Source organism: Falco biarmicus, chromosome 4 (assembly GCF_023638135.1).
Source record: "Falco biarmicus isolate bFalBia1 chromosome 4, bFalBia1.pri, whole genome shotgun sequence".
Lineage (NCBI taxonomy): Eukaryota > Metazoa > Chordata > Aves > Falconiformes > Falconidae > Falco > Falco biarmicus.
Genome location: NC_079291.1, coordinates 110,151,993 through 110,178,697, shown reverse-complemented (window position 1 = coordinate 110,178,697; position 26,705 = coordinate 110,151,993). Strand labels below are relative to the sequence as shown.

Below are 26,705 nucleotides of genomic sequence, written 5' to 3'. Positions count from 1 at the left end.
TTTTGCAGAATATGCCACCGTAAAAAGGCTAGTCAGCCTTCTAATATCAGAAAAGGGACATCTGAGGGGATTTGTCTCAGATTTTAGATCTATCATCAATGGATATCGCAAAGTGTTAGGAATCTGCCTACGACTTTAGAAAATTACAATTTCACAGTAATAATATTTTCCAAGAAAATAATAAAAAAGGGACACGTTTATTTCTCGACTCTGGAATCAAATTTTTGCCACTTTAAACGCAAATATTTTAGAATACTCAATATTTAAAAGTTACCATGTGATTAAAGTAAGCCTGAATGAGTCATATTACATACAATAATGTATTTTCTGTCTTCTTACTTAAATTTACGCTTTGAACTGCTCCCTGGAAACAATTAACAGCCAATTTCATTCCAATAATTTTTTTATGCAGGAGCACTGTATCAAATGTAGCTTGAGAGATGGCCCTACTAATCACATAATACACAATAAAAAAAAGTGCTAACCAGGAGAGACACTTTATTTCCATTTTTTACCTTTAAATTATTTTTATCAATGACACTCTCACAAATAAAATGAAGTGTTCTCTCAATTTATTCATATTAAGAAAAACATCCAAAATTGGCAAACCCACCTGACTCAGTGCAAAAAATATTCTATTTACAACAGATATTCCAAATTTACTGCATCACACATGAATACAGCCAGAAATATTCATCCTTTAATGGCATGATTAATATAACATGCTATGTAAAAGTCCATTTTTCTCTAGTTTAGCTAAAAGCAAGGGAGAATAAGTTTTATTTTTGTGGACAGGATTTTCAGGAAAAAAAATAATAGAAGAATCAAAAAATAGGTAGTTGCTCATAAAATTCCCAACTTTAAAGCACTTAGACTCTTCTGCCAAATAACAGGTATTTCATAAATCTGCACAAGTAGATCCTGAAGGTCACTGAAAGTGTGCCTTTCCTTCCAACTGTGACACTTCTGACAATGCTTAGCCATGAGCTGGGCAGTTGTCACCTCAGCCTCATGAAAGGAACATGAGTTTTTATGAAAAGATCTGATACCTGCCAAGCCTGTCATTTCAAACACTCTCCCACACTGAACATCAATTGTTGAAGTTCTTTGATTCAGAATGTCACACATCTGAGAAAAAAATTTACTTTTGATGAAGTCTACCCTGCAGAAGCACCCAGTAAGCATCTTCAGAAGAATTCTAAGGATGAACTTGTAAGTGCAGAAATAATGTGGTTTTGAGAGGACAGTTTCATATCTACTTAAAACTCAATGGACTCTCCCATTCCATAAGCTCCTGAAAGAACTAACATTGGGACAGTGAATATTTTCAAAGAGTCTGAGGGTATTTTGGAAAATAAAGCTAGCAATACATAGAAAATGAGTGTCTTTGGGTTTTAATTCATATGTACAAGCAATCTTTTTAACTCAGGGTTTCTGAAAATCCAAGCTACAGTACAAAGGAAAATTCATTTCAGAATTTACAGAATATAATTCCTTTGCCCAATTACCATCAAACCTTCCCCCACTAACAAAAAAATCCTATTTTAGTAGCAAAATTGGGCATGTAAATTATTAGAACAGACTTCTTAAACTCACTTTAATCTTCTCAAGTAGGCAAAGCAACATCTGCAAAATATTTAGAGAAATAGTACCATTTATTTACCCATTACACAGTATGCCAAGACTCAAGATGTCTTCCTTAACCATCCCTTTGTCATTTTATATAGTTTCTTCATACTGTATGTTACAGATTTCTTTGGTCCTAAAAAAAAAAAAAAAAAAAAAAAAAAAAGTCCAGAAAATATCAACATTTAGAAAGGCTAACTCAAAAACTAGGTTATCGCTACATTACATAAAATATTTCCCTGGAACAATGACAACCTAATCCATCAGGCAGATATGCAAATAACCTTCTTGTCACATTGATAACAGTAAATAATGACACAAAAAAATCCTTTTAATAGTACCAAAGGATGCACAATAGAATAGGTTCATCCTGAAGGCCTGATGATATTGCATACATGCATGTTGTAGAGACAATGACCAAAGTATAGCAGATGTAGAGGTTAACGATAAAACTCCTAACCAGTACAGAGGGAAACTTCTAATTCACATCACTGTTCCTAGATGCCAAATACAGCAAGGCTTTTAAACCATCTGCGCCTACTGCAGACCCTCACCAAACAAACACATTATGCTTTTCAAGCCCTTTCTGATCTCCTGCTAGGTAGCACATCCAGCTGCACAGGACTGTACTCTGGCCCAATAATGGGCAGCAGCAACGTGACAGACTATATTCTGCAGCAGGACACCAAAGCAGCACTTTTCTCTAAAATCCAGGCTGTTTGGCTTGCAGGTTAATTAGCTGGCCACATCTGTAAAAAGAATCTAGTTGTCGAAGCATTTTGGCTTTTGAGACAAGAGCCCATCCCCAGATTCTGTGTGTTTGAAGAGGCCTGATCATCGAACACCACAGCTATGCCCAAAGCTATGCAGCCAAAGTGCTACTGAAGGGACAAGGGGGAGAAGGGAGAGTGTGGTGAACCAGGACAGAAGAACAGACTACTCAAGCTCAAGCAAGACAAGCAAACTCTGCATGACTGGCAGACCACAACTTTACTTCCAAATCCTACTTGACCAATTTCTTCTGCTAATCAGATTTTAGTTAGCCTTGGACTTGGTTGCTTTGCTGTAGACCAGTTCTACGCAACTGAGAAGCATCACGCTGATGTCCATCTTGGTTAAATGTAATCAAACACTGCACACCACTAGCAGCTTTCCAGGACAAACAAACTCAGAGCATTGCTATGCAAAAGCTTGTGAATTAAAAATGAAAACAGAGATATTTTTTTTTTCATAGATGTCCTGCTGACTGTTGAGGTGGACACCTGTTCTGTTTCAAGAAGTTCTGAAGTACATTATAACATCCTCAAATATTTTGTTATTGCCTCATCCTAACTAATGGCAGCTACCATTTCATAACTGAGAGAACAGCACATCTGCAAGAGAATAAAACTGCTTAATTTGCATAATGAAATGACAACTCGGTCAGGTAAAAAAAAAAAGATAATACTGAAACGATGATGGATATGAAAAACCAGATTAATGAGGCATATACCCAGGGGAAATGAAAGAAGTAAAAATAACGAGATGATGACAAACAGCTATAACTTGGCAACACTGCCAATATTAGAAGTATACCACAGGCACAAGTGTGAATACCCTGTCACAGGTATGTTGTCTGGATCAATTTTACTTCAGAGTAACCTGCCTGTCACTTGTTTATAATAAACCTCATACGAAGCCAGAAGAGCTGTCATACTCTAACATCATCCTGCAGTAGCTCACAAGCAGTGAACTTTAGTAAACATCGTATCATTATGCTGGGCCTACAACGAAGGCAGGCATTTCTGTTTCAAAAGATACAGCAGGATTTTGCAGCAGTCATTGCCTACAAGCTTTTACGAGTTTTAGATACGAAGGGCTTGAGGATGACCCACACACAGTTTGTGAACTATACCCTTAGAAACACCTTCTGAAGTTCTACCAGAAATGAGCCTTTTCTTACAGACCTAGAGTAAAAAAAGACAGTCTTTTGCTGGGTTTAGTCATCTAGTATTTGGAAACTTCAAACTATTGTTAGTCTTGCCATTTCAGCGGCATTCTGAGATCCTAGCCAGTGGAGCTACTTATTTTTCCTCCTTTCAGCTTTTTTTGATTACAAAAACACCTCAAAACCAACCAAACAAAAAAACCCCACCAACATAAAACACAGAGTTCCTTCAGATTACAACACAGTCTAATCACACCCTTACAAATTGAAAACTGAAAAGGCAAGTTTTTAATGCTGCACAAACAGCATTTTGAGATTTACATGCACAGATTAAAAAGTATGCAATGTTATACTTACTACAATCTTTCTGACATTTATGTAATAGAAGCGTTTACCAGACAAGATTGACTTAAAGTACGTAGAAGCAACTGTGCTGGTTTTGCCTGGGATAGAGTTAATTTTCTGCGTAGTAGCTGGTATTAGGCTATGTTTTGGATTTGTGCTGAAAACAGTGTGATAATACAGGGATGTTTTCATTATTGCTGAGCAGTGCTTACACCCAGCCAAGGCCTCTTCTACTTCCACACCAGAGAAGCAGGCTGAGGGAACACAAGAAGCTGGGAGGGGGGACAGCGGGCCCCAACTGACTGAAGGATCCATACCATATGGCGTCAGGCTCAGCATATAAAGCTGGGGGGAGGAAGAGGAGGAAGGGGGTATGTTCCTCCGATGGCATTTGTCTCCCAAGTATCTTGTTACGTGAGGAAGCCCTGTTTTCCTGGAGATGGCTGAACACCTGCCTGCCGATGGGAAGCAGCTAACTCCTTGTTCCGTTCTGCTTTGCTTGTGCGCAGGGATTTTTCTTTACCTATTAGACCATCTTTATCTCAACCCACGTGTTTTCTCTTGTTATCTTCCAGTTCTCTCCCCCATCCCACAGTGGGGGGTGGGGGGAGGTGGTGGTGGTGAATGAGCGGCTGCATGGGACTCAGTTGCTAACTGGGATTAAACCACAACAACTTAGCCAAAGTCACACAGTATCACACACCAAAACACAAGGAAAGATGAGCAACTCAGACCCAGGTTTAGCCATCTACTGCATTGGACTACTTTTTTTGGGGAAAAAAAAAGGGTACGATAATACTTGATTGTGAAAAGACCATGGCAAGTAATCACATAAAGATAAAATAAGTGAAAGATGCATTCGGTATTGGCAGCTTAGAGTCACAAGTCAAATAAGTATGGAGTAATAAGGAAAAATGCATGCTCTATTTCCGAAGGAATGTGATGGCAACTAAAAAGCTTATCGTAACAAATATGCTGTATATAATCAGTTTTGCACTTCTTGTGTCTCTAACTGCAATTTCAATAAACTCAAATTTACTTTTTGTAAGGAATCATCCATACATGTATTTTCAACTTACAAAACCATGTGGATCCCACATGTAAGCTCAACTTTTCTATATTTAATAGGTTTTTGCTAAAAGCAAGCACACTAATGAAGTCACGATGGGCTTTTCTTTGCAGCATCTCAAATAACAAGTAAATAATCATGTAAATTCTGAAGCACCTCACATAGCTGCATTAAAACTGCACACAGTATAAGCATTCCAGTTGCAGAACAAGGCCAAACTCAGGCATAGCCCATACATGAAAGAAGCAGTTCCAATCTCCAAAGTCAAAACTATGTAACTATACAACTTTGGAAATTACTGTCCAATCTCCTAGGCACTATGCTTCCAGGGTACAGCCCCTCGGATACTGAAATTGCTCTGCCAGAATCGATGTTGTCCTGCCATTCCGATGAAGTCAGTGTACTTCTGGAAGCGCAGTACAGCATGTGGCAAACCAACAGTAACACAGCTGATACAGCCCTGCAGGACTGTAATTAACTGCGCTGGCACTGCAGCCTGCAAGTCAGCTTGTTCTATCAGCTTGCCAACTTACTCTGCTTCTTGCAGCAGCTCAACATAAAGAGATCTTTCTCCTTCATATGTTCCCCCTGCAGGGAGCACTCTGCTGAACTCCACCCACTAGAGCCTTATGTAATAAGATGCTTACATTTCTGCCCCAGCACATCATGCTACAAAGCAAAATACAGGTTTATACATACAGCTGGTTTCTTAAAGCAGCCCTCAGGGTGATGAGTCACATCTGTAGTAAAAGTTAATGGTTGTAATTATGGCTCAGTCTCAGAATCTGAAGCAGTTGGACCACATGAAAATGTCTTTCTACTTTAGCTATGAATCTATGACTTGGTGGTTCCACCTCCCTTTCAGATTTTTCCACTAAATGATACAGAACAAAGACCTAACGCACATGGAATCAAGACCACAAAATTTCAGTGTAAACATAAGTTCTATCTGGTTTTACTTAATGATCCACGTTTCGTTTTTTGGAAGTGTTAGTGTTGTAAGATAGTAATTTGGCTGTAAGTCCCCCAAAGTTTCCTGGTAGATATGCCTGGCTGTAGTATTTTTTATTTCCTTTTGAAAAGAAAGACTAATGCATATACTGCCAAAGAGCTGTCATGTGGAGGCAAATAGTTCTATATTGCTAGTGTATCGTGCAGACACATGCAAACATTTTGCACATATTTACAGTCAAATGCAGTGGTGCGCAGTTATCTGCCCAGGCAGCTGATGAAGACAGCAGTTATCGCAAATACCCAGAATATTTTCTATGTAAAGCTGTTCCTTATAGTCAAAAAACCCACCCCCAACAAACCCTTGAAGGCATAGTATACTAATATCCCAATTCTAAGAAAACAGAAGTTATTCAGAGCAGCTACAAGCAGTTGTGCTGCTTTAAAAGTATCCTGAACAATCACTTCACCTGATTATTTAATTCATAGTATGTTATTTATAAGAAATTTTCAAGGCTTGCATCATTCCTCTAGTAAGATGTGAACAAGAAATCTAAGCTGAAAAAATATCAGCATCTCCTTCAGAGGAGCTAAATATAAGAACTTTGGAGTTAGTTCCCAAAGACCATGCAGACTCTGGCTATGTGGGAAGACAAATCAAATGATGGTGCCATCTCTAATGGGAAACAGAGAGGCAATCTCACCACAGACTTGAAGAAATACATAGGCACATTTTCAGAAACTCAATAGGGCATTTAACAACAAACAAAAACACAGAGCTTGAGCTCAACTTTAAAACCACACTGGCAGAGAAAGATGAAAAGTTCTCTTAAACGGGTTGAAATTCTTTATTTTGCTTGTGCTCCTTGCCAATGATGTTAATATACAGCATGCCATCTCAGCAGCGACTATTCCTGATTTAACATTTAATTTAGAAACATGCTGTGCATTGGACTACCATGCTACAGACCAGAGTAGGCATTTCACTTTTTGTTGTTGTTGTTAAAATAAAACAATTGCCCAAGGAAATAATTTTGTGTCCCCCATTACATTTCAAAAAGAATGGTGGCTATATAAAATTAATTATTTTGCAAGCAGACAAATATAGGACAAATATACTCGTACAGTTACTAAGAATAACAAGAAAAAATAGTCAGAGCTCATTTAATGGAGCCACTGATTTCATGAACCTCTTTCATAATTTTCTTGGTTTAGCTACTATTCTTAACGTAAGCACTGTAGAAGAACAGAACCACAACACTGTTCCTAAAGGCTCTACTAGAAAGTATGAAAATAGGTCTTAGGGGAACAAAACAAAACAAAAATATTGGACAAGATTTGGTTAAAGAATGAAGAAACAAATACAGCATCCTAAGGGATTAAATTTAAAAGCTCAACACTTTCCTGTAATACACATTCCTTGCCTGAGTCAAGCAAATACTTTCAATGTAGGAGTCACAATATTTTGTCTGTGTATATTATGTACCTATATGAGTATCAGCTGGCAAGAACCCCAAGAAATGGCAAAGTAAGGTGACAAGCATTAATGCCTGCCTCCTAGTGATAAGCTTCTTAAATTAAGAAAATGATTGGGAGAAAACCTTCATTACAAGATCAGCAAGATTTAATGTAAACTCAATCATAAATGTTTGGAGGCAAGTGTATATAAAAAAATCAGGCAAAAGGCTTCAACTAACTCTGAAACCCATGGAAGACCATCCCTCCTAAATTCCAGGGATGATCACTGAAGATCATGCAAACATCGTATCTGAAAAAGACTGAGCTCACATCTCAGCCAGTTAAATTTAATTGCTTCTTTAACATGCACTACAACACAGGTTTTTATTACAAAAATACTATTTCTGTGCTTCTGTCCATCTTCAGCGAGCCAACCTTGTGGTGCTCTGGTAAGCCCCCCCAGGCTGTCAGTAAGCAGGGCTGTGCCTGCACTAGCCAGTGAGGCAACACTCACTGTGCAGGGCACAACTACAGGGATGCTCCTGGTCCCAGCTGAAGCAGCAGGACTCCCCCTCTGCAGCCAGGGTGGCTGGCACAACACTGCTCAGGAAGCTTAGCTCTACAGGCAAGCTCTGCATTCATTAAACAACATTCAGAGGTTAGAAAGTGCCAGAAACTGTCCTTTTCCAAATCGAACTCATTTCCCTTCAGCATATCATCTGTGAGTAACCCAAAAAGATCAATCCTGAATTCTGTTGCTAATGGTTTTGGCTGGATTCTGGCACAAGTACATACATATGGTTAAATTAAACCAAACTAAATTATGCTAAAAGTAAGAAAACTAAACTCTCCCAAGCCTCCTTGCTCAAATTTGGCTTGTGTTTGAGGCAAAGAATTACAATTTCTTTGTTCTACCTGAATCAAACCACAAAAAAAAAAGCATTTTCAACACTAAAAGCACAAGTAGAAAAAAACCAGGTTTTAAATACAAGTGTAACTCTAACTGGCTGGATAGAAGACAACTAGAGTTTGTTTTAAAGGGGGGAAAAAAGCACCACTATATGTAAACTGAAAAGCCGTCAAGAGAAAGGAAAGAAAAGGCATTTCACAATTGTTTCAGGTGTATAAAACAGAAAACACAGTAAAACCCAGAAGTCCTACTAAAATATGCATTAGGACCCCCCAAAAGTCCTAGTAACAATGTAGGCTGTAAAGTGATTTACTGCATGATACACAAAAGGAGCTAAGAATCCCCGGAGGTCATTTTCTGTTTGTCAGAACAGACAGAAGAGGAGCATAAATAATCTGACAAAGCTTAACTACTTTTTTTATTATTATTTTTATTCATACACACAAACAGCTTTGCTTCATGATCAGTCAGGCTGCTATCTTTTTCAGAAGCACTGAATTTAACATGAGAACACTGTCTTTGACCCCTCCCCTCCAATTATTTCACTCTACAAAATCTACTCTCTGTAGATTTAGAAATAGATAGGTTACCGGCTGATTTTTCTAAAAGAGGAATGTTACAAAACAAGAAGTCTTGACCCACTAGCAGGTAATTTTGACAACAAACCCTAGAAGAAAAACACCTATTTGGCTGGAAAGCTTCCATTATAAACTAATACCTGCAATATGCTTAACTCGTCTAAAACCAGTTTGCTTCTCTCAGATGGAGTTATGTCCTTAGTCTCCTCCCACTACTAAACAAAGTTAGGCAATAGCTTTGTCGGCCTTGCTCCAGTTAATAGATTTAGACTTAATAGAAGCATATAAAAGTACAACTGTTCCTGCTTATTTTACCCATCAGACCACTAATGGTCCTGAACACTGCAACTTGTGTTTCTTTACAAGGAGGTAGGAAGTCTAATGTGGAGCCACCAACTTTAGTACTGAATGGGAAGGGAACAGCAGCTGTAGCAGTCTGGATAAGGATTGCTCAGTAGGAAACAACACAGGTGCTTTTGAAACCAGCAATGGTACCATTTGTATATAATTACTTTTATATAGAATTAGGAATAGGTATGGACAAGTTCAGAAAATTATTTGAGCAACTGCATGCATGCATGCAAGCAGCAAGGCTTTTTGATTTTGCAGGAATTAAGACTATCTCCTTATCAGAGTTTTAAGGCAGTAAAGGCTCAGGTCTTAAGTCTTTCTTTTAAATCAAGCCACAGGGTTTTCAGCTTTTTAAAATGTAAAAATCACCTCACCTTAAAATTAGATTTATTCCAGAACTCAGAAAACAGGATGAAGCTCCAGCTATGTAACTGGCACTAACTTTCATTCAGTTATATCAATGATAGCTGATGATGATAGCTGAAAAGCAACCCTAGTTTTCCCATATTTGTACACAAGCAAGGCTTTTTTTTTCCCCCTTCTACACCTTCTCTCACGTTCACTTTGTAATACACAACTCTTTTTCCAAAGTAACTAATTTTGAAGCATGAGAGTTACAGTAACAGCCAACGCTCACCAAGTATACGCTCGGTTTGGAATACATGTCTTCAAATACACACCTGTCTTCCAAGTCTGACAAAAACATCAGATCCTGTCAAAGTTTTCTCCCTCAAAAGTCATTCTCTCTTTTATTTTATCATGAAATGTAGATTATAAGGTTATAGCCTACATAACACAACAATACTATGTACCAATCATTTAGGGATCCCAATCACATGTAGAAACCCAGAGTGAACTCTAGAGTAATTTTTTTCCATTTTTTAATACAACAAGAGCAGAACTAGTGTATATCAGCCACATGGAAAATGAAATTGAAGTCAGAAGCTGGTTTTTTGTTACTTTTGGGTGTTGTGGGTGTTTGTTTAAGAGTCAAGTAGACTCCAATTCCTTTCAGCATCATACAATTTCTCAATACTTATATCAAGCTTCTGCTTTAAATACTACTTATATTTTCCAGGGGCTTTCAATTAGACACCCGAAAAGTTTATTCTTTGAACTCTTGTAGAAGACAGTCTTGGGCCCTGTATTTTTTACTTTCTGAAATCACAAGGCCTATGTTGATAGAAACCACACACATTCTTACCAGCTGTTAGTATGGTTTTAGCAGTCTGCACTATACTGGAAGATCTCACAATTCCTGAAATGCCTGCAGATAGAAAAGCACACAGATGTTAAAAGTTACATATTTTTCCAGTTATATAATCATGCCAGCCTGAAACTAAAACGTATGCTTAAGTAGAGAAAGTTTGTTTCTGTTCTGCTTTGTCATACTAATTGAAAATACTCTTTAAGCTTTTTTAACTTATTTTATATATAACATACAGAAAAAAACCCAAATCAATATTAAAATGGATAACAACCAGTAGGAACTGATGAAATTAGTGCCCTGATTATTTCTCTACTATGATGATTAGTCACAAAGTATTCAGAGTAGTTTCATCTAAGTGCTGGTATATTAATTTCTAGAGCAGAACAAATTATACGTATTGTTTACTTCAGTATGAAATTGGGATTTGTACTTCCCCTGATCAAGTAGAGATGGCTATATTGTGCACTGTTTGGCTTTTTAAAATTATCAGCTTTTGGAAATAAGGCTTATTTACCACTTTGCACTGTGGCACATTCAATTCTCAGTTTCCACTGGTTCTCAGGTATTAATGGAATAGTATATAGAACATGAAAGTTTTTTTGAAAAGTATTAAGTTTTATCTGTTCTAACACACATATATAAAAGCATACTGATATGTGCAGAATAAAACTACTGTACATTACTACATACTTCAAAATGTAGCAATGCAGCAGCCCCAGATTTAGCCTTCCAAACTGAAAGTTACTCTTCAACATTAACTAGGACGTAGAATATAGTTTCAAATATTATTTTTAAATTCTTCTTTCAAAGCTACTTCTATAACAAAGAACAAAGCTTAGGGAAATCCATTAATAAGTAAGCGGGGTACAATATCAGAAAATATTTTGGGGGGGTAGGGAAGGGAAGGAAAAAAATCATGTTGAGCTAGTAAAATGCCTAGGGACAATACAATTCAGCTGGAGTCGTCAGCTTTGTCTTGTAGGATTACCAGCGGGCTTGTCCTGTCCTTTACCTAGATTCTTGAATTAGAAAAACCTTTTGGCCACAAAAGTGAAAGAGGGGTTTTGGTTTAAGAGTATAAACTGCTTGTCTCAAGATGATGAGATCTATCCAAGGTTTTGATACTGAACTGCTGCACCACTGCACAGTCCACAGTCACAGCCATGCCTGCAATACCCTGCATAAATACAACTGCAAGTTTAATTAGCTCAGGGTGGATGACTGAGCTCTAAAATTATATACAGCTCACAACACTGCAACTCCTGCTCCCAGATTCAGCTATTGTCACATTACTGTTGCAGTCCAGCCACAGTAACAGAGAAACTGCCACAGACTGACATGAAAGAAGCCAGACACCTTAATGCCCACATGCATTTCACTCTATGGTGTCAATGGAGAACTGCAACTCTCAGGAGCGTTATTTCCCCAGACAGAAATCAGTGTAAGAGCTCCCTCAGCTGTTGTCTAATGTCTAGTGGCTGTCAGGCACCTGGGGAGTTTTTGCTGTGCTCAAGCAGCTTACAAACTTGGCTACCCAGAACGAAGATGTGTCATGCTCCGTAAAGATGTCAAGGACTCTTGAAGTACTAAACATTCTGATTTGCCTGCAGCATAATAAAACATTGATGACTGCAGCATTAGGTTTAACTTGTTCATACAACATTATCTTGCCTCAGAGAAGTTGTGATGATGAGAAGCACCTCAATCTTTTTTGTCAAAGCTTGAGTTCTCTGCTGGAGCTCATGTATCTGGACTAACTACGATGACTGGGAAGGGTAAAGTCAGCAAGCCAGAAAATTAACTTAGCATTGCAATGTACATCTGGTAGGATATATAGCTTAGTATTTAGACGAAGTTATGCCAGCCAATGAAATCCTGAAGATGTATGCATCCCAAATAGAGTTAGATGGTCTAAGCAGGCCACGCTAATTCCTAAAGACTACTTATTTCAGGACTTCATTCAGTAAGAATGCTATTTGCTAGTATTTCAGATAACCCATCTGCAATCACACACACCCAAACCCATGCTTTTAGGAGTGTATCTCAAGATTAATCTCATTTTCTTTGTCCGTCTCTCAATCACCCTCTGAATTAGAACAACATATACAATAAATCTGTGTACCTATCATGTCTTGAAGGAGATTACAGACACGGATTCAGGCCTACCTTGATGCACCACAAATCCACAGTCAGGGTCATGGGCAACTTGCAGTAAAATTTCTTCCACATCTCTGTTTTTTCCAGGAGGGTCTACCAGAGATGTTATCTTTTGTTGCAGAGTCCTTGGCAAAGCCATTAGTTGTGTAAATTGACCTTCCGGACTTTTATCAATCTGAATGTTATAAGACGTAAGACAGTAAAAACATTCAGTGTAAACAAAGTTATCTTCTTCAAAGAAGTCAGAAAAGTCTTTTGGCTATCTGTGACCTCTGATAAATATCTCAAAGAACACCACCTATTTCACTTGTAAGAGTCATTGACAATGCTAACGAAAACTTCCCAAACACTGGGAAATGCAGTATCTCAGTTTGGAACCTGAAGAATAACTCAATGCAAAGATGTTAATTTTTATCCAAGGGAAGACTAATCCACACACATGATCTTGCTGCCTCTGCAAGCAACTTTTCATTGAAACTGTATCATTTCTGCTCTATCCAATTTCCTTTGGAAACATAAGTACACTACAATGAAAAAAAAAAAGTTCCCAAAAGACCAATTAGCTCAGTTTCTTCTGCCTGAATATAACCAAACTATACACAGACACTTCAAGTTTAGTTTGAAAAACATTTTCTCTGCTTTAAACTCAAAGCACATCTGGTTTGTATAATTTGAAGGAAACATCCATTCCACATTTTCCAATCTAAATCAGAAATTCAATGACCCTTTTCTGAATACAACACCACCAACATGCAGACCTGTACAGATTTATACAAAATGCAAGCACAAATTCTGAAAAACACATAATGGAGCAGATCTGTCCAAAACCGGAGGAAAATATGAAGAGCACAATTCCTCCCACACAACTTTTTACACAGTTCATGGAGACATCAGGCAGGAGTCTAGCTGCCCTATACACTCCCTTTAGTCAATGGGGAGAAAATGATATCCAGATGAATCACCCACTGACTACAGAGGGAGCCGACAATGAGCAGGCTCTTAACATTATGTGGGAGGAATCCACGCCTGAACCAGAACTGTAAGAACTAGTGTCTGCCTTCAATTGTTTTTGAGGAATCTTTTAAGAAAGAATTTTCCCTGTAACTCTGAAAACATACCCTTGGAGGAGGGGTTTCTATTCTGCATTAAACAGCACTCTCAATAGCAGTTATCCTCTTCAATCTGGGGAATAACTGCCAATAGCCAGACCAAAGCGTGAGGAATAAAGTCTTAAAACACTCTGCTCAAAATCAACTGTAAAATGATGGCATTTTATCAATAGCTTTGAAGACTATTATGGAATTACGAACAGATTTATTATCCAACAACATATTTGTAGTATGCTACCAGGATTTCTTTAAAGGAAACGTAACAGGGAGTATTATTCTACCTAGCCATTTTCTTGGAGAAAGCATTACTCATTCTTTCCAAAATTCATTTAAACACTTGTTCCACTAAACTGTTCAAAAACACATTTATAAGAAAACATGGAGACAGCTGCAGTATAATACAGATCTGGATAACGCTGTAATCCAAAACGTTGCAGTAAAATTGTTTACTGTACTCAAGCTTCTATCTACCTGTACTTCAGTTTCTAACAAAGACCTGTCCTAAAAGGAGGCATTTGTGAGATAATTACCAAGGTGACCTGAGGATAAAGAGATAGCCATGTCCATGGGACAACCCATGTTATTTGTAACTTCATGTTGAAATGCGCATCACGCTTAATACTCCACTCACGGACATGCAGACTACAAGAAGAAAAATTGCTATTGGACCCCTGACTGTGGCATCTTTCTCCAGAGAGATGGGATTCAAGATACTGGTCATTTTGGATACTCATTTCTCAATACCAGGAAAAAAATTGTGTTAATATGTGTATTTAAAGATTATGCCAGCATCTTTTTTAGGTTTAGTTAACTGATCTTCATAACTAGAACCCTAGGGTGTTTTTTCTTTTGTCAGATGCAGTTTTTGATTGCAGAAAGTTGCACCTCTAAGTTACAGTCTAATCTTTTTAACACAAACCATATGTTTATTCATCACTTCCTAGGCTGTTGTTTCCATATGGTAGTCATTAGAACACACATTTTAAAATTATCTTCTCTTGTTCCCATGCTATGTCTCTAGTTCTGTGCCCATACTCAAAGAAAATGAACAATAGTTACTAAATATGCAGAGACCGGTATTTAAGGCAAGTTTCCTGGTTGCAGAATTAACTCAACAGAAACATAACAAATAGCAAGTACAGTAACTACAATTGCTCTCCTTAGCGTATGGCATAATTCTTGCCTTCTGTCAATGTGATAAAGCACTTCCACTTGCTTGTTTTAAAAATATTTTGAAGAACACTTGCCTCTAGCCTTCCCAGATGGTGCTTATACACCACTTGAGGGCAGTCCTGTAATATGTTACTGTACAGCTTCTGAAAATGGGGAACATTAGGTTTCACTATGTTCTGCACTTTCAATCTGTCTTCTCCTATTACCATTCTAAAATCACCTAGTAAAGAAAAGAGAAAGAGTTAATTCATTAGGAGAAAACTGAAAACTTGAAGGAGAATACAACAGAAACCAACACAGTAAAAAGTTGTCATCTAAAACTTTATTCTCCAATTCCACCAATGCCTATATAATCCATAATAAGGTTCACCACCTAACAGTCAAAAAATACTATTCAAATAGCTTCCAGCACAGAAAATAAGATACAGAATTGTTATTTAGCCTCTGATATGCTGTAATGTCATCAACCCATGTGCCCATATTTTCACTCTGAAAACAAAAATATTCCGCTGTCAAGTTCAGCCTTGAAAGCAGCAGTAACAGTTATATTTTTTGCCACCATACATCTTTTTCAACAGATTACTAAACAAACTGACCAGCTCAAACACTTTGTATGCAGAAACAAATAACTTTCTATTTTCCAATACTGAAAAATAATTTGCATTGTCTATGCACTTCAAAGGGCAGTACCTGAAGTACAGCTAATGGCAGTCATGGTAAGATCACAGTATCATCTTTTCCTCTTACCCATGTAATTTGTTAGTAGTTTCAAAAAGCTACTCCTGGTAACATTGCTGTTACACTACTGACCTTTACACTTTCTTTTATGATACTCTCTTTGAAACCTTTCAGTCATGTAAGTGGAAAGCCAGCCCAGCTGTAATGAGCATTCATCTGCCTTTATTAGGTACTACCCTGGTAGCTTCCAAGGTTACCAACCAGGAGTTTGGCTGCTTAGTGCAGCACATATCAACAAACAAAATCCTGAATCAATCTATTTTCCGACTTCCCACATTCAGGAGATAAATGTTGTTACAAGGTGGCAACTTGTTAGTATTACATAGTTTACTGCAATTTATGCCAAGCCACAAAACAAACGCTTCCCATATAAATGATACTGACTCACTGCTCTCAAAAAAATGCGTAAAAAAATAAAAGGATAAACATTTTCCAAATTAAACTATGAACAACTCTTTTCAGCAGTCTCCAAGGAGACTGATTAGAGTAACACAAAATCGATTTTGCCTACTAGTATAGCTTCTGAAAGACTTAACAAAATGGCAGCAAAGAAGTATCCACAAATATGTAATTAACAGCCTTTTTCTTGAACATTCCCAACTGGAAGTCTTCCTGCTTTAGCTTTGTTCACACACCAGAGCCAATTTCAACATCTTACAGCACAGTAACTGATCTCCCACATTTTTGGTTAATTGCACTGTTTCAAAGCATATATAAAAAAGTATCCTGGTCACTCGTGCTCACCAAGCATCCAGGGACATTCCTGGATGGGTTTCAGGTGTTAGATATGCAGCCCTGCAGCAAATGCCCCAGTTAGCAACCCTTGGCCATCCCACTGTCAGTACCCTCTTTGCTGTCACTTTCAAACAGGTAACAAATTCAGGAAAAAATTGCTAAGGAAAAGCTGAACAAGTTGCAATCTAAACTGACCAGAGAACTACGTAAAAAACAGTAACATCCCTCAGTAGAACCAAGCTGCAGTTTATAAACCCTACCTGCCCACCTGTGGTTTTGTGGGGGGTTTTGTTTGTTTTTTACAAGTCAAACTTGCATTTCTGTATGAACAAAGCAAGTGTTGTATAAAGTAAAACTCCAACCTAAGTTGTTCATAGTGATTTTGTTAAGGATATCAACATTTCAAAAGCAATACCGAATTAAATTGTAACAATTAAATCTTGTATTGAAGAGTCATTTGGAGTAATTTCTTCATTTTTCCCACCCCGTAACAATTCATATCAGTTTCCTAAATAAAGGAAAAATTCTCTTACCAAAAAAAAAAAAAAAAAAAAAAAAAAGGCAACAAATACCAACCAGGAGGCGAGCATTAAATGTATACTGAAGACATACATGTACATCTCTCAGTTAACTAAACAAGAACCTTAAACACAGCACACTCAAAAAGTAAGAAATAATAAAGTAATAATAAAGTATGGGTCAGACTATCAGGTGAATCAACATACTGAGGACAGAAAGGAAAATGTTTTCCCAAGGTTTTGAAATATTAAAACTAAAATACAATCCACACAAACAAAAAAAAACCAAACCCCACATTATTTCACCCTATTCAATCACGCATACCTAGCTGTTCATACATCAAGCAGGTATAAGAAGATTTGCTTATGTACCTGTTCTTATTTTCTGTGAATAAGCACAATTAGTGCTTGTAAGCCATTATTTAACACAGCATTAAAGTGCAGTTGCTGAAGCATGCAACCATGCAGGTCCAAAGGAAGAGAGCAGATGACTTATTGTACATTAGACTTCCTACTGTGGTACAACAGCTCCAGCTACAGCTTTTCCGCTCAGCGACTTCAGACACCATATACTAACCAGAATAGGAAAGTCCTGCAATCTGCATATAGAGGTCTTCTTCAGAGAAGCTTTCTGGTAACATGAGGAAGGCTGCTGTGACTGCGCTCTTCAGATTGCTAACAAGGGCAGCTTGCAGCTTGCTATTCTCATTCTGAGTCAGTATTTTCACCTGAAAAAGCAGAGTCAGGGAAGCAAAAAAGCAGAGTCAGGGAAGCGCTACTGAAGACAGAACTAGAAGTGTTACTCAATCCAGCTTGAAAACTAAGAAAAGTATTTAAGATTAGATCCTATTATTACAGTACAATAAAGACTAGAGTGTCCCTCTTTGCTTCCACAGTGGGAAAGAGGGGAACGTCCTTCTAAGAACAAAAGGCTATTTTTACAAACACACATTTGGAACTGCTATAAGCAATAGACCTTAATTGATCTCTGAAGAGGTATTCACCTCATCATATTCATAAATTTAGAATTAATCAAAACAGTAAATATGAATGCATGAACAGAAATACTTCATATGTGATTATGCAGTAAGGGCAGGGGGAAAGACCACCATCACACTGAAAGAGAAAGGAATAGCAGAAAAAGAGGTATTTCATTTTGGTTTTGTTTTGTTTTCTTAAGTAGAGGACTCTTATCATGTGCTTCAGGTAGTTTCTTAGACATCAGTTCCCTCCTAGAAGCATGGCTTTATTTTGCAAGTTGCATGAACAGAATATGAATTCAATGGGAACTTCATATATACATAAAGAGCAGATCACTGAAGTTGAGTGCTTCTACGTGCCACAAAGAAAAACATTTTAAGGAAACATTCAAACTGTTCAAGACCAACTACAGCATCCAGTCACCCAGGATATGGAAATATACTGGAATAAAAAGCAGATCTTCAGTAAGAACTGAATATAGAAACATCTAATTACAGATGTTTCTGTACAGATAAACAGCCTGGTTTACAAGATGGCTATGCTTTCAGAAACAACTCTCCCAAGAATACCTGCTTGTTGTGAGTTTCTGTCTTTTTCAAGTGTCCTGGTTAAGCAATACTGTCTTGCTTATAAAGCACAGCTTCTTAATATTTGTTTACTCTAAAATAGCTTAAAATGCAAACCACTGGCAGTTATAAACAAATGCATACAACTTGCTTTTTCTTCCCAAAAGCCCATTCACATAAAATGAGTTGCAGTATTACTTGAAATTCTGCCCCCACATATAACCTCAGACAGCTAAGGTACCCTTTCAAATCAATATTTTCCCTCAGGAATGTAAATTAAAAAACCCCAAAAAGCAACTGAACCTAGATTCAGTAAAGGAAGTATGAGAATCAGACTTCTCTGCTACACTAGATTTTTCTTATAGAAAGGACATCGACAAAGCAATGTCATGGCTGGCCGGTACTATATTCTGAACATACTTTTTAATTATGGTGAAATCTTTAAGGGGGATAAAACTAGAACAATATCTCATTTTTATAAGATGGTGATTGCAACAGTATACAGGCTGCTTGTTTCAATCATTCTACAGTAAAGCATGGGTTTGCTTAACATCAAATCTATACAATAGTCTGGAAATGGTCCAGGGTGGATTTTTGGAGGATGTTTTCCCTCCCATGATTTTCATTTTAAAAATCAAGTTCACTGTACAAATGAACATTTCAGAATTCCTCCTAACTTCTCCTGCAAATTACATTGTATTTTTTAGCATCAGAATGAAAGAGAATGATAACACATACTAACATGCAATACATGATCTGCCCAGACTAAATTTTATTTCCTTGAAAACCATGGGAGAAGTTCACTGAATGCATACAGACTTGCTCATATAAGATCCAATGAACAAGACAGGCTCATCAGGAGGATAAAGTAATATTTGAAATCTCACCAACTAATTCACTCATAGGTACTTTCATAACTTGCTGCTACAGGGAAACTCTAAGGAAAGACAGAAGGAACAACTCTGTGGCACCCCAAGCAGTCACACAAACTGCTAAAACCTTAGGCTAGCCCTGAAAATAACAGCAAGTTACGGACATGTTTTAAGAAACATGTTACAGCCTTTTAAAATGCGAAACTCTGCAGAGATGCTATTCCTCCTCATGGAAGGCCATAGACTTGCTTTAGTGAAGTAAAAGGAATAATCTCTTCCTTCACTAAAAATACTCCCTAACATAACCCAGTATTTTTTCAAAGGGAAATAACATGCTAGGCTTCAATATCTGAACGCGTGAAACTGCAGTAGTGATCCTATTCATGAACACATGTTAAACAGCTCAGATAGCTAGAAGTCTCCCAGAAGACAGAGTGCGGTATTTATCACCCAGGTATGACAAAGATGAATGCCGATACTTGGGGTAAATCTGAAAGACCACCAGAGTTAAGGACGGCTTCTAGACAGTACAGAGAACTTATTGTCAGAACTATTCACCGTACCATATCACATAAGGGGGAAAGAAGCAGCCACTTTATTCTGGGTTTATGGTACACAGAGAATTCAGTTAACTAACAGTAGAGACTTTTAAATTATTAAATATTTTAAATGAGGGATATATCCAGTTTTATAAATAAGCATGACCCCCAGTCATCACAGCAGTTTAAAACAGGAAATGTACTACCTTCACTGATAAGAAACTCATACACAAAAAACTGCAGGCATGTCTAAACAACGATTTTTCCAGAAAAACAAAACACACAAAGAAAATCTCATGAAATGAGAGGTGTCAAAAGCACTATTCCAGTTTACCATTTAGCCACATCCACACTGCTAAATATCACTATAAGAGGATTTTTCCATTCTTTTTCAAAAAATATTCTAACAGATTTGGACAATGGAAAAAATCTGTAAACAAATAACACGCTCTGTCACTCCTTTATGGCAATTTTTATAATATAAAAACCCTAAACCTCCCAAGACCTCTCTAAAAAGTTTAAGATATTTCTATATACTATTCATACTCCTCTCTCTCTCACCTCACTTTAATTTATTAAACACTTCCTTCTCTTAATAGTTTCTCCAGAACAACAGTAAATATAGCTGCTTACACTAAAGCAATTATTTACACTCTATGTTTAACAAGAATTCAGTAACACTTCAGATGCTTTTTAAAAATCTTGTTCCTCTGAAAACAAACTATGTGTCACCTGTGCTTATTTCTTTTACTTTTTAGGTACAGCAGCATTTTTCTTTTTTTTTTTTTTTTTTTCCCTCCAGGAAACCTGTCATAAGTTTAATCAATTTTTCAATACAGTTAAATGGGAATTTAGCTAATCAATGTTACAAGCCTCATGTAAGATGAAAAGCCAATAAACTTTTAATACAAACAAAGCAGCCTGGGAAGAAAAGCTAGCATTTCTAAGTGGCAATTCCAAACTCCCATCTATTCTGCCAAACATTCTGGAAAGATTACTTGGTCAAGGCAACCAGTTTATAACAGAAACAAAACCTCCAGTGAAAATTAAGCCAAGGTTTTCAAGCCAGAGCAAATGTTTTAGCTCATGTGCTAGAATAGCTTGGATAGCTTTCACTCACAGAGTGACAGCTTTGTAATGGAATACCAGAAAGGCGCTGAGCTTTTCCTCCTCTATATGAGAGTGAGGAGAAAATTCCAAAACAAACTGCTAAACAATATTAATCTGGCTTCAGTCAGCTGCGTCTAGAACTGGCACAAATGCCAAATGGTATGTAAGAGATTATAGTGTATAAGAAAACAAACCTAACCTTGTGTCCCCTCCAGAAGAAGCTTATTATACATTTTTAAGGAGGTAAAAAAAAGCTTTCTATCTCTACCACTTACAATATACATACCAAAACATCAAACCAGTTGTGAAGCCAGAACCAGCAGACATTTGAAACCTGTACAACAGATCTAAATGAATTTGTTCATTTTTGGTTAACATGGTGAAACATTCAAAATCCCAGTTAGTGATCATATAGATTCTACAGGAAGAGACAGTTTAAACATTCACCGAGTAATCTTTCAGTCAAATTCTAGTTAAGGACCGGTATTCTTTACTCAATGCAAGTTCCTGTAAGCTTTATGAAAATAATACGGACTGATTCCTTCTTTTATGTATTGAACAACTATGCAGAAGATATCTCTGCTGTCTTATTAGCAACCAAACAAAATACCAAATTCTGTCTTCTTGTGCAAGTATGTACTCTCATTGAATTTAATACAGAGACATGAAGCACAATTTATATGTAGTAAAAAGGTGAAAAATCCTAAAATAAATCAAAGCAACAGCAAATGCAGTTACACTGAAAATAAATATTCGCTATTCATTACTTTTGTGACATTCAGAAATCTTCCTTCAGTTATTTTTCTCAATGTGTTTTCAGCCTTTATAAAGGTAACAGCTGTTCTAACCTCTGTCACACTATAATATGCCTCTGGAGATAGAGAAAAGCCAGTAACGCCAAGACAATCTAATCAAACCGTAACGCCAAATTTTTAGTTAAAAGCATAATTAACCTCTGTTCTAAGACCTGAACAGAGTTCTCTCCTACCCTCTCCCCTCTTAAGAATTTTCAACTTAACACTGCTGCCATCTGCTGAAAGCACACTGAGTCAGGCATCCATGGGAAAGCAAAGATCTCAAATTTTTTATGACACAAGCATGGAGGAGAAAAACCAACCTGCTTAACACACAATTCAGTCAATTATAGATACTTTAACAATACAATGAACTAGACAGTAACTACACAGCAAAGCAGCTTTCATCTTTAAAGGTTTCCATTATTTAACTGTGTTAAGCTTTGGTGACTCCTACAATTTGTTATAAAAGCTAAATATTAGGTTTAACATTAAAAGGACTTTGTGTTAATGTAGTCCAGTTACTCAATATGTACTACAGGCTTAAAACTGTGATTAATATACTTACCTTTTTTTTCCCCCCACATAACACAGAATATCATTAAGGACTACATTTCACTTCCTTTCTGAGAGATTATCCCTCTAGGATTAGACAACTAAATTGGGGCAGACTATTTGTTCAGTACTGATACACAGATCCTTAACAGTTAACTGTTAACTGTTAATACCAACAACTGATAACTTTCCAGTCCTGTAATTTCCTGCATTTCAAGACAGATAAGTCAGGAGACTAACAGTTACCGGTTTTTGTAGGCGTCCAGCAACATAGAGGGTTTTCCAGTGAAGTAAATCATCAATCAGGGTATCAGTGCTAATTACACCATATTTTATCATCTGGAAAAAAGTAAAATAAAGGCTTTTGAAAAACCATACACCTGCACCATTTTCGCTACATGAAACTTACTACTTACTTACTGTAACTGTCACTAATTCTAAGGAATGCACACCTCCAATACTGGATGGAGGATGGATACAGCCTAGATGTAAAAAAATATTTTCAAGTTTTAATGAACACAGGAAGTTAAAAAAAATAATAATCTTATTTACATGCAAACTTTTGGGGGGAAAAAAAAAAAAAGAAGTAGAATGCATGGAATGCTCTAAGAGCCCTTCTAGAATCCAAGTTAAAATAAAGTCACCTCAGGATCAATCACTAAAGCAAAAGACTTCAAAACCCAAAGAAACCTTCTTAAGATTAAAATACGAAGATTTTGGAAAGGTTACAATCAGTTTTGTACCAGCCCAACATTACAATAGCTGGAATAATCCACAGTATCCTTTATGATATCAAAAACACTCAAGGGAACTAAAACAAACAACTCGCCTAGACATTTATGTATACCATTACTCTGTGTGTGCGTGTGTGTATATCGGAGCTTTTTGGTCATTGATGTTAGAAAACAAATTGTCAATTTGTAGTCCATTTCATGTATCTGGAAAAAAGATGAACTTTCAACAGTTTGTTACCAATTTGCACTTCCTGAGTTTCCAGAGATTATCACCACAGCAAGGCAGACAACTCCAGAATTTCTGGATAACAAAGGACCATAGGCTGTGATGTAACCGAGTCACATCAGCATGAGATAAGAACATAAAAGAGCCAAGAACAGAATTTCACAGCAAAGTTCACCAGTCTTTAAAATAAAATCCCAAATCCCTTTTTATATAAAGTGAGCAAGGTTTAAACCCCAAATTCTTGCCTCATACAGATGCCTTCAAACAAAACAGCAGGTGCATAATAAACTACCTTATCTACCTCTCCAACTTTCTGTGAAGAATTCTGACATATACCCAACATTATTGCAACCACACATGCTCTGAGAAACTTCAGTTAGGTATATATTGCTCACATGGCATTTTTCAATGACCGTCCTTCATTTTATTTAATTTCCAATCTTCCTTAAAAGACCTTGCTTTCTCTATATACAGTTTGTTACCACATGGCAAAATTTACCCAAAATCAACACCAAGACACATACAGTGTTTCCCTGCCCTGACTCCTGTCTGCACTCCTTACCAAACACAGCCTACACGTGGATGGAGGAGTAGGACTTCACGGACAAGTACTACTTACCTAGAATTAATTACACTCAAGCTTCACAGGTCAGGATATTAGCTATTAAACAACACTGACGTCATTCCAACTTGCTATGTTAAACATTTGCATTTTACATCAAACAAACAGTAAGAGCTCACTTCACTACTACTACAAGGCCAACTGCTGAAATTAAGGCCCTGTTTCCCCACAATACACTTTATAACCACCAAAACCTGTAGACAGCGAGTAACAAGGAATATAAATCCAGTTTCTGAAGTGCTTTAATTGTAAATTCCAAACATTTAGCCCACTTCTAAAGTGCAAAAGCAGTTGCTCTGTTTGCAAAACAATTTTGATATAGAAATATTTACGATACCATGAGTTAAGGATCAGTTACAATCTACAAGATTTGCTTCCTGCAGAGAAATCTGCCTTGAGCTGATCACTTCAATACATCACACGCAAACAACTTGTACTTACCCTACCATTACATGGCACTAAAGTATTGTAGTAAATCCCTGCTCCATAGTTCTGTATACTACTTATCTGCTTCGGCCCAAAAACTTTTAGGAAGGAATAATGACTCCTGTTCTTCAACAAGTTCATCATATGCCAGGTCACAGAATCATCAACAGCAAACACAAAGTCCAGCATATTGTTCTGTGGATAAGGTAAAAAGTATTGGGGTTTATATGTCAGGAAGCAACCAATTTCCATCATATTAAGCTAAGATATACACAGTATCAAACTTTCAGCTATTCATTTTTCACTAGTAAAAACAAACAGAAATCCAAAACACAAGCATTAATGTCAGACACAGTCTAAATGTTCTGATGAAGCCGTATGTTTTCTAGTCAGCCTAGCAGAAATGGTCCAAATTCTTCCTGTCTACCTGGTTAAGTGACCCACCAACCTTCAACCCTCTGAAACGGGGGGCACATGATCCTCCTCGCTCACAGGGGCTTACCCTGCTAACAAACAGGACTTTGCGAATACACAAGGCTTGAACTGGGAGATGTGGGCAGCTGAAGGCAGCTGCAAGGTAGTGCGCTCCTAGTGTATTCACCTGCTTTTGTCAACAAAACAACCCAAACTCCAAAGACTTGAGCATACAGTGTATGCAACGCTCCTCTGAGGAAATCAGCCCGCATGCTGGCTGTACACTGACAGGCTGAAGGTTTACAAATCATACCTACAACAATGTAAATCTGGAGTGACATCGCTTCAAATTCATCAGGCCTACCTGTGTCACTGGCTAATTCTCTGGGGCATCTTAGCTGATCAGTTAACACCATTAAGGATAGTCTGTAAGCTACCCTTTTTCCCCATTTTTTTGTGTGATGCTGCTAGAGCCCTGAAATTTAGATTATACTCCGGTTTTCCCTTTTCAGAAAGGAGAATGAGACACTTTTAAAGTCATATTTGTGGGAGTGCTTAACAGGTAAGCCGTAACGCTCAGTGTTGATGATCAACAATTTTAAGGTCAAACACATACACACAGAGAACAAATATTTTTTTAAAATCGCAGTATTTCCAAGCAGCTTAGCCCCCAAACGATGAGGAAGCGCCCTGAACGCCCCTTGTGTGGCCAAAGGCTTTCCCCAAGCCCCTGGCGCAGGGCCGGCGGGCCAGGCTGCAGAACGCAGCCGCCAAGGCGCGGCGGCCCAGGCGGGGCGCGCAGGGCGGGGGGGCCTGGCCCGCCCCCGCCACCTGCTGCGGGGCTAGGGGGGCCTTCGCCCCGTTCCGTGCACAAGCCGCAACCACGGGGCCAGAGGCAGCGCCAGGTAACGCGCTTCGCCACCTCCGCGCCGGTCACCGAAACGCACCAGGCCCCGGCCACGGCGGCCCGCCCGCCCTGCCGCGCACCGCGACGGCTGCGGGCACCCGGGGGGGCCGGGCCGGAGCGGGCCGCCGCGCTCACCTCGCCGTGCCCGGCCGAGGCCCCCGCCTGCCGGAAGACTCCGGACCCGTAGGCGAAGGCCAGGCTGAGCTCCTGAGGGAAGTGCGCCAGGACACGCCGGAACTTCACCGCCGAGCTCGACAGCACCGGCAGCGCCATGGCGCCCGCCCGGCCCGGGCCGCCTTCCCGCCGCGCCGCCGCTCCCCGCCCACCCGCTGAGGCGGCGGCGCAGCGCGGACAGGCCGCAGCCAGGCGGGGGCGGCTCCGCACAGCGCCCCCTGCTGCTCGGCGCGGGCCCTTGCCGCCGCGGGGCGGCCCCAGCAATGCTCGGGGCGCCGCCCGCGCGTTTCCCTCCCGCCGCGGGGCGCGGGGGGGGCGGGGAGCAGGGCCGGGCTCCTGGCTGCGGCCGTGCCGCTCCCCCAGCACGGCTCGGCGGGCTGAGGCCTGTCGTTCCCTCGCGGTGTTCCGCTTCCTGGCAGCGGCTTTCCCAAAGGCCCCATCCACCTCCCCGCTGGCCGCCGCCCGCACCGTGCTGGGTTCCGAGGGAGCGCGGGCAGGCCGCCTCCCGGCCGAGGCGTGGCCAAGCCAAATTTAATTGCTTAAATTGCTTCAATTTTGAATTTCATCGACTAGATTTCACACCTGGACATCTAGATGTCGCTGGGCCCGTCAGGCCCCCTTAAAACAAACACACGAAGGGATCTGTGCCACCCTGTTGTTACCGAAGTCTTGGAATGAAGAACTTATCAACACGAATGTGTTGCAGATAAGCAGACACTTCTTTATTAACGGCCAGGTGCGTGAGTGAGTCCTCTCACGATCAACACACACCAGGTTTCAAAATCATACACCATATATAGAACTTAGTCATGCATATTCATTAAGTATTCATGCATAATCATAATATTTCCCAAAAATCATTAACATACTCTGCTCCCATATCCGATTCTGTGCAGTAAAGGTTAGAAAAGTCTAGATATGGGTCTGGGG

The 26,705-nt window shown here is 38.8% G+C and overlaps 1 protein-coding gene across 1 annotated transcript; it reads right to left on the bottom strand.

Moving 5' to 3' along the window:
- Positions 1–555: 555 nt before the first annotated feature.
- On the bottom strand, positions 556–25,969 carry TAMM41 (TAM41 mitochondrial translocator assembly and maintenance homolog). The gene is made up of 8 exons (XM_056338398.1): positions 25,737–25,969; positions 24,296–24,475; positions 22,519–22,611; positions 17,433–17,583; positions 14,939–15,084; positions 12,592–12,757; positions 10,420–10,482; positions 556–1,762 (listed from the first exon to the last, which is right to left on the bottom strand). The coding sequence occupies exons 1-8, from the start codon at positions 25,872–25,874 to the stop codon at positions 1,686–1,688; spliced, it is 1,014 nt and encodes a 337-aa protein (XP_056194373.1). The 5' UTR covers positions 25,875–25,969; the 3' UTR covers positions 556–1,685.
- Positions 25,970–26,705: the final 736 nt, after the last annotated feature.

Coding starts and splice junctions, on each gene's coding strand:
- TAMM41 (XM_056338398.1), bottom strand. CDS start 25,874: ATGGCGCTGCCGGTGCTGTCGAGCTCGGCGGTGAAGTTCCGGCGTGTC. Junction 17,584..22,518: donor CTGGACGCCTACAAAAACCG/GTAACTGTTAGT, acceptor CTGCTTTTTCAG/GTGAAAATACTGACTCAGAA. Junction 10,483..12,591: donor TGGATTTGTGGTGCATCAAG/GTAGGCCTGAAT, acceptor TTCTATCTGCAG/GCATTTCAGGAATTGTGAGA.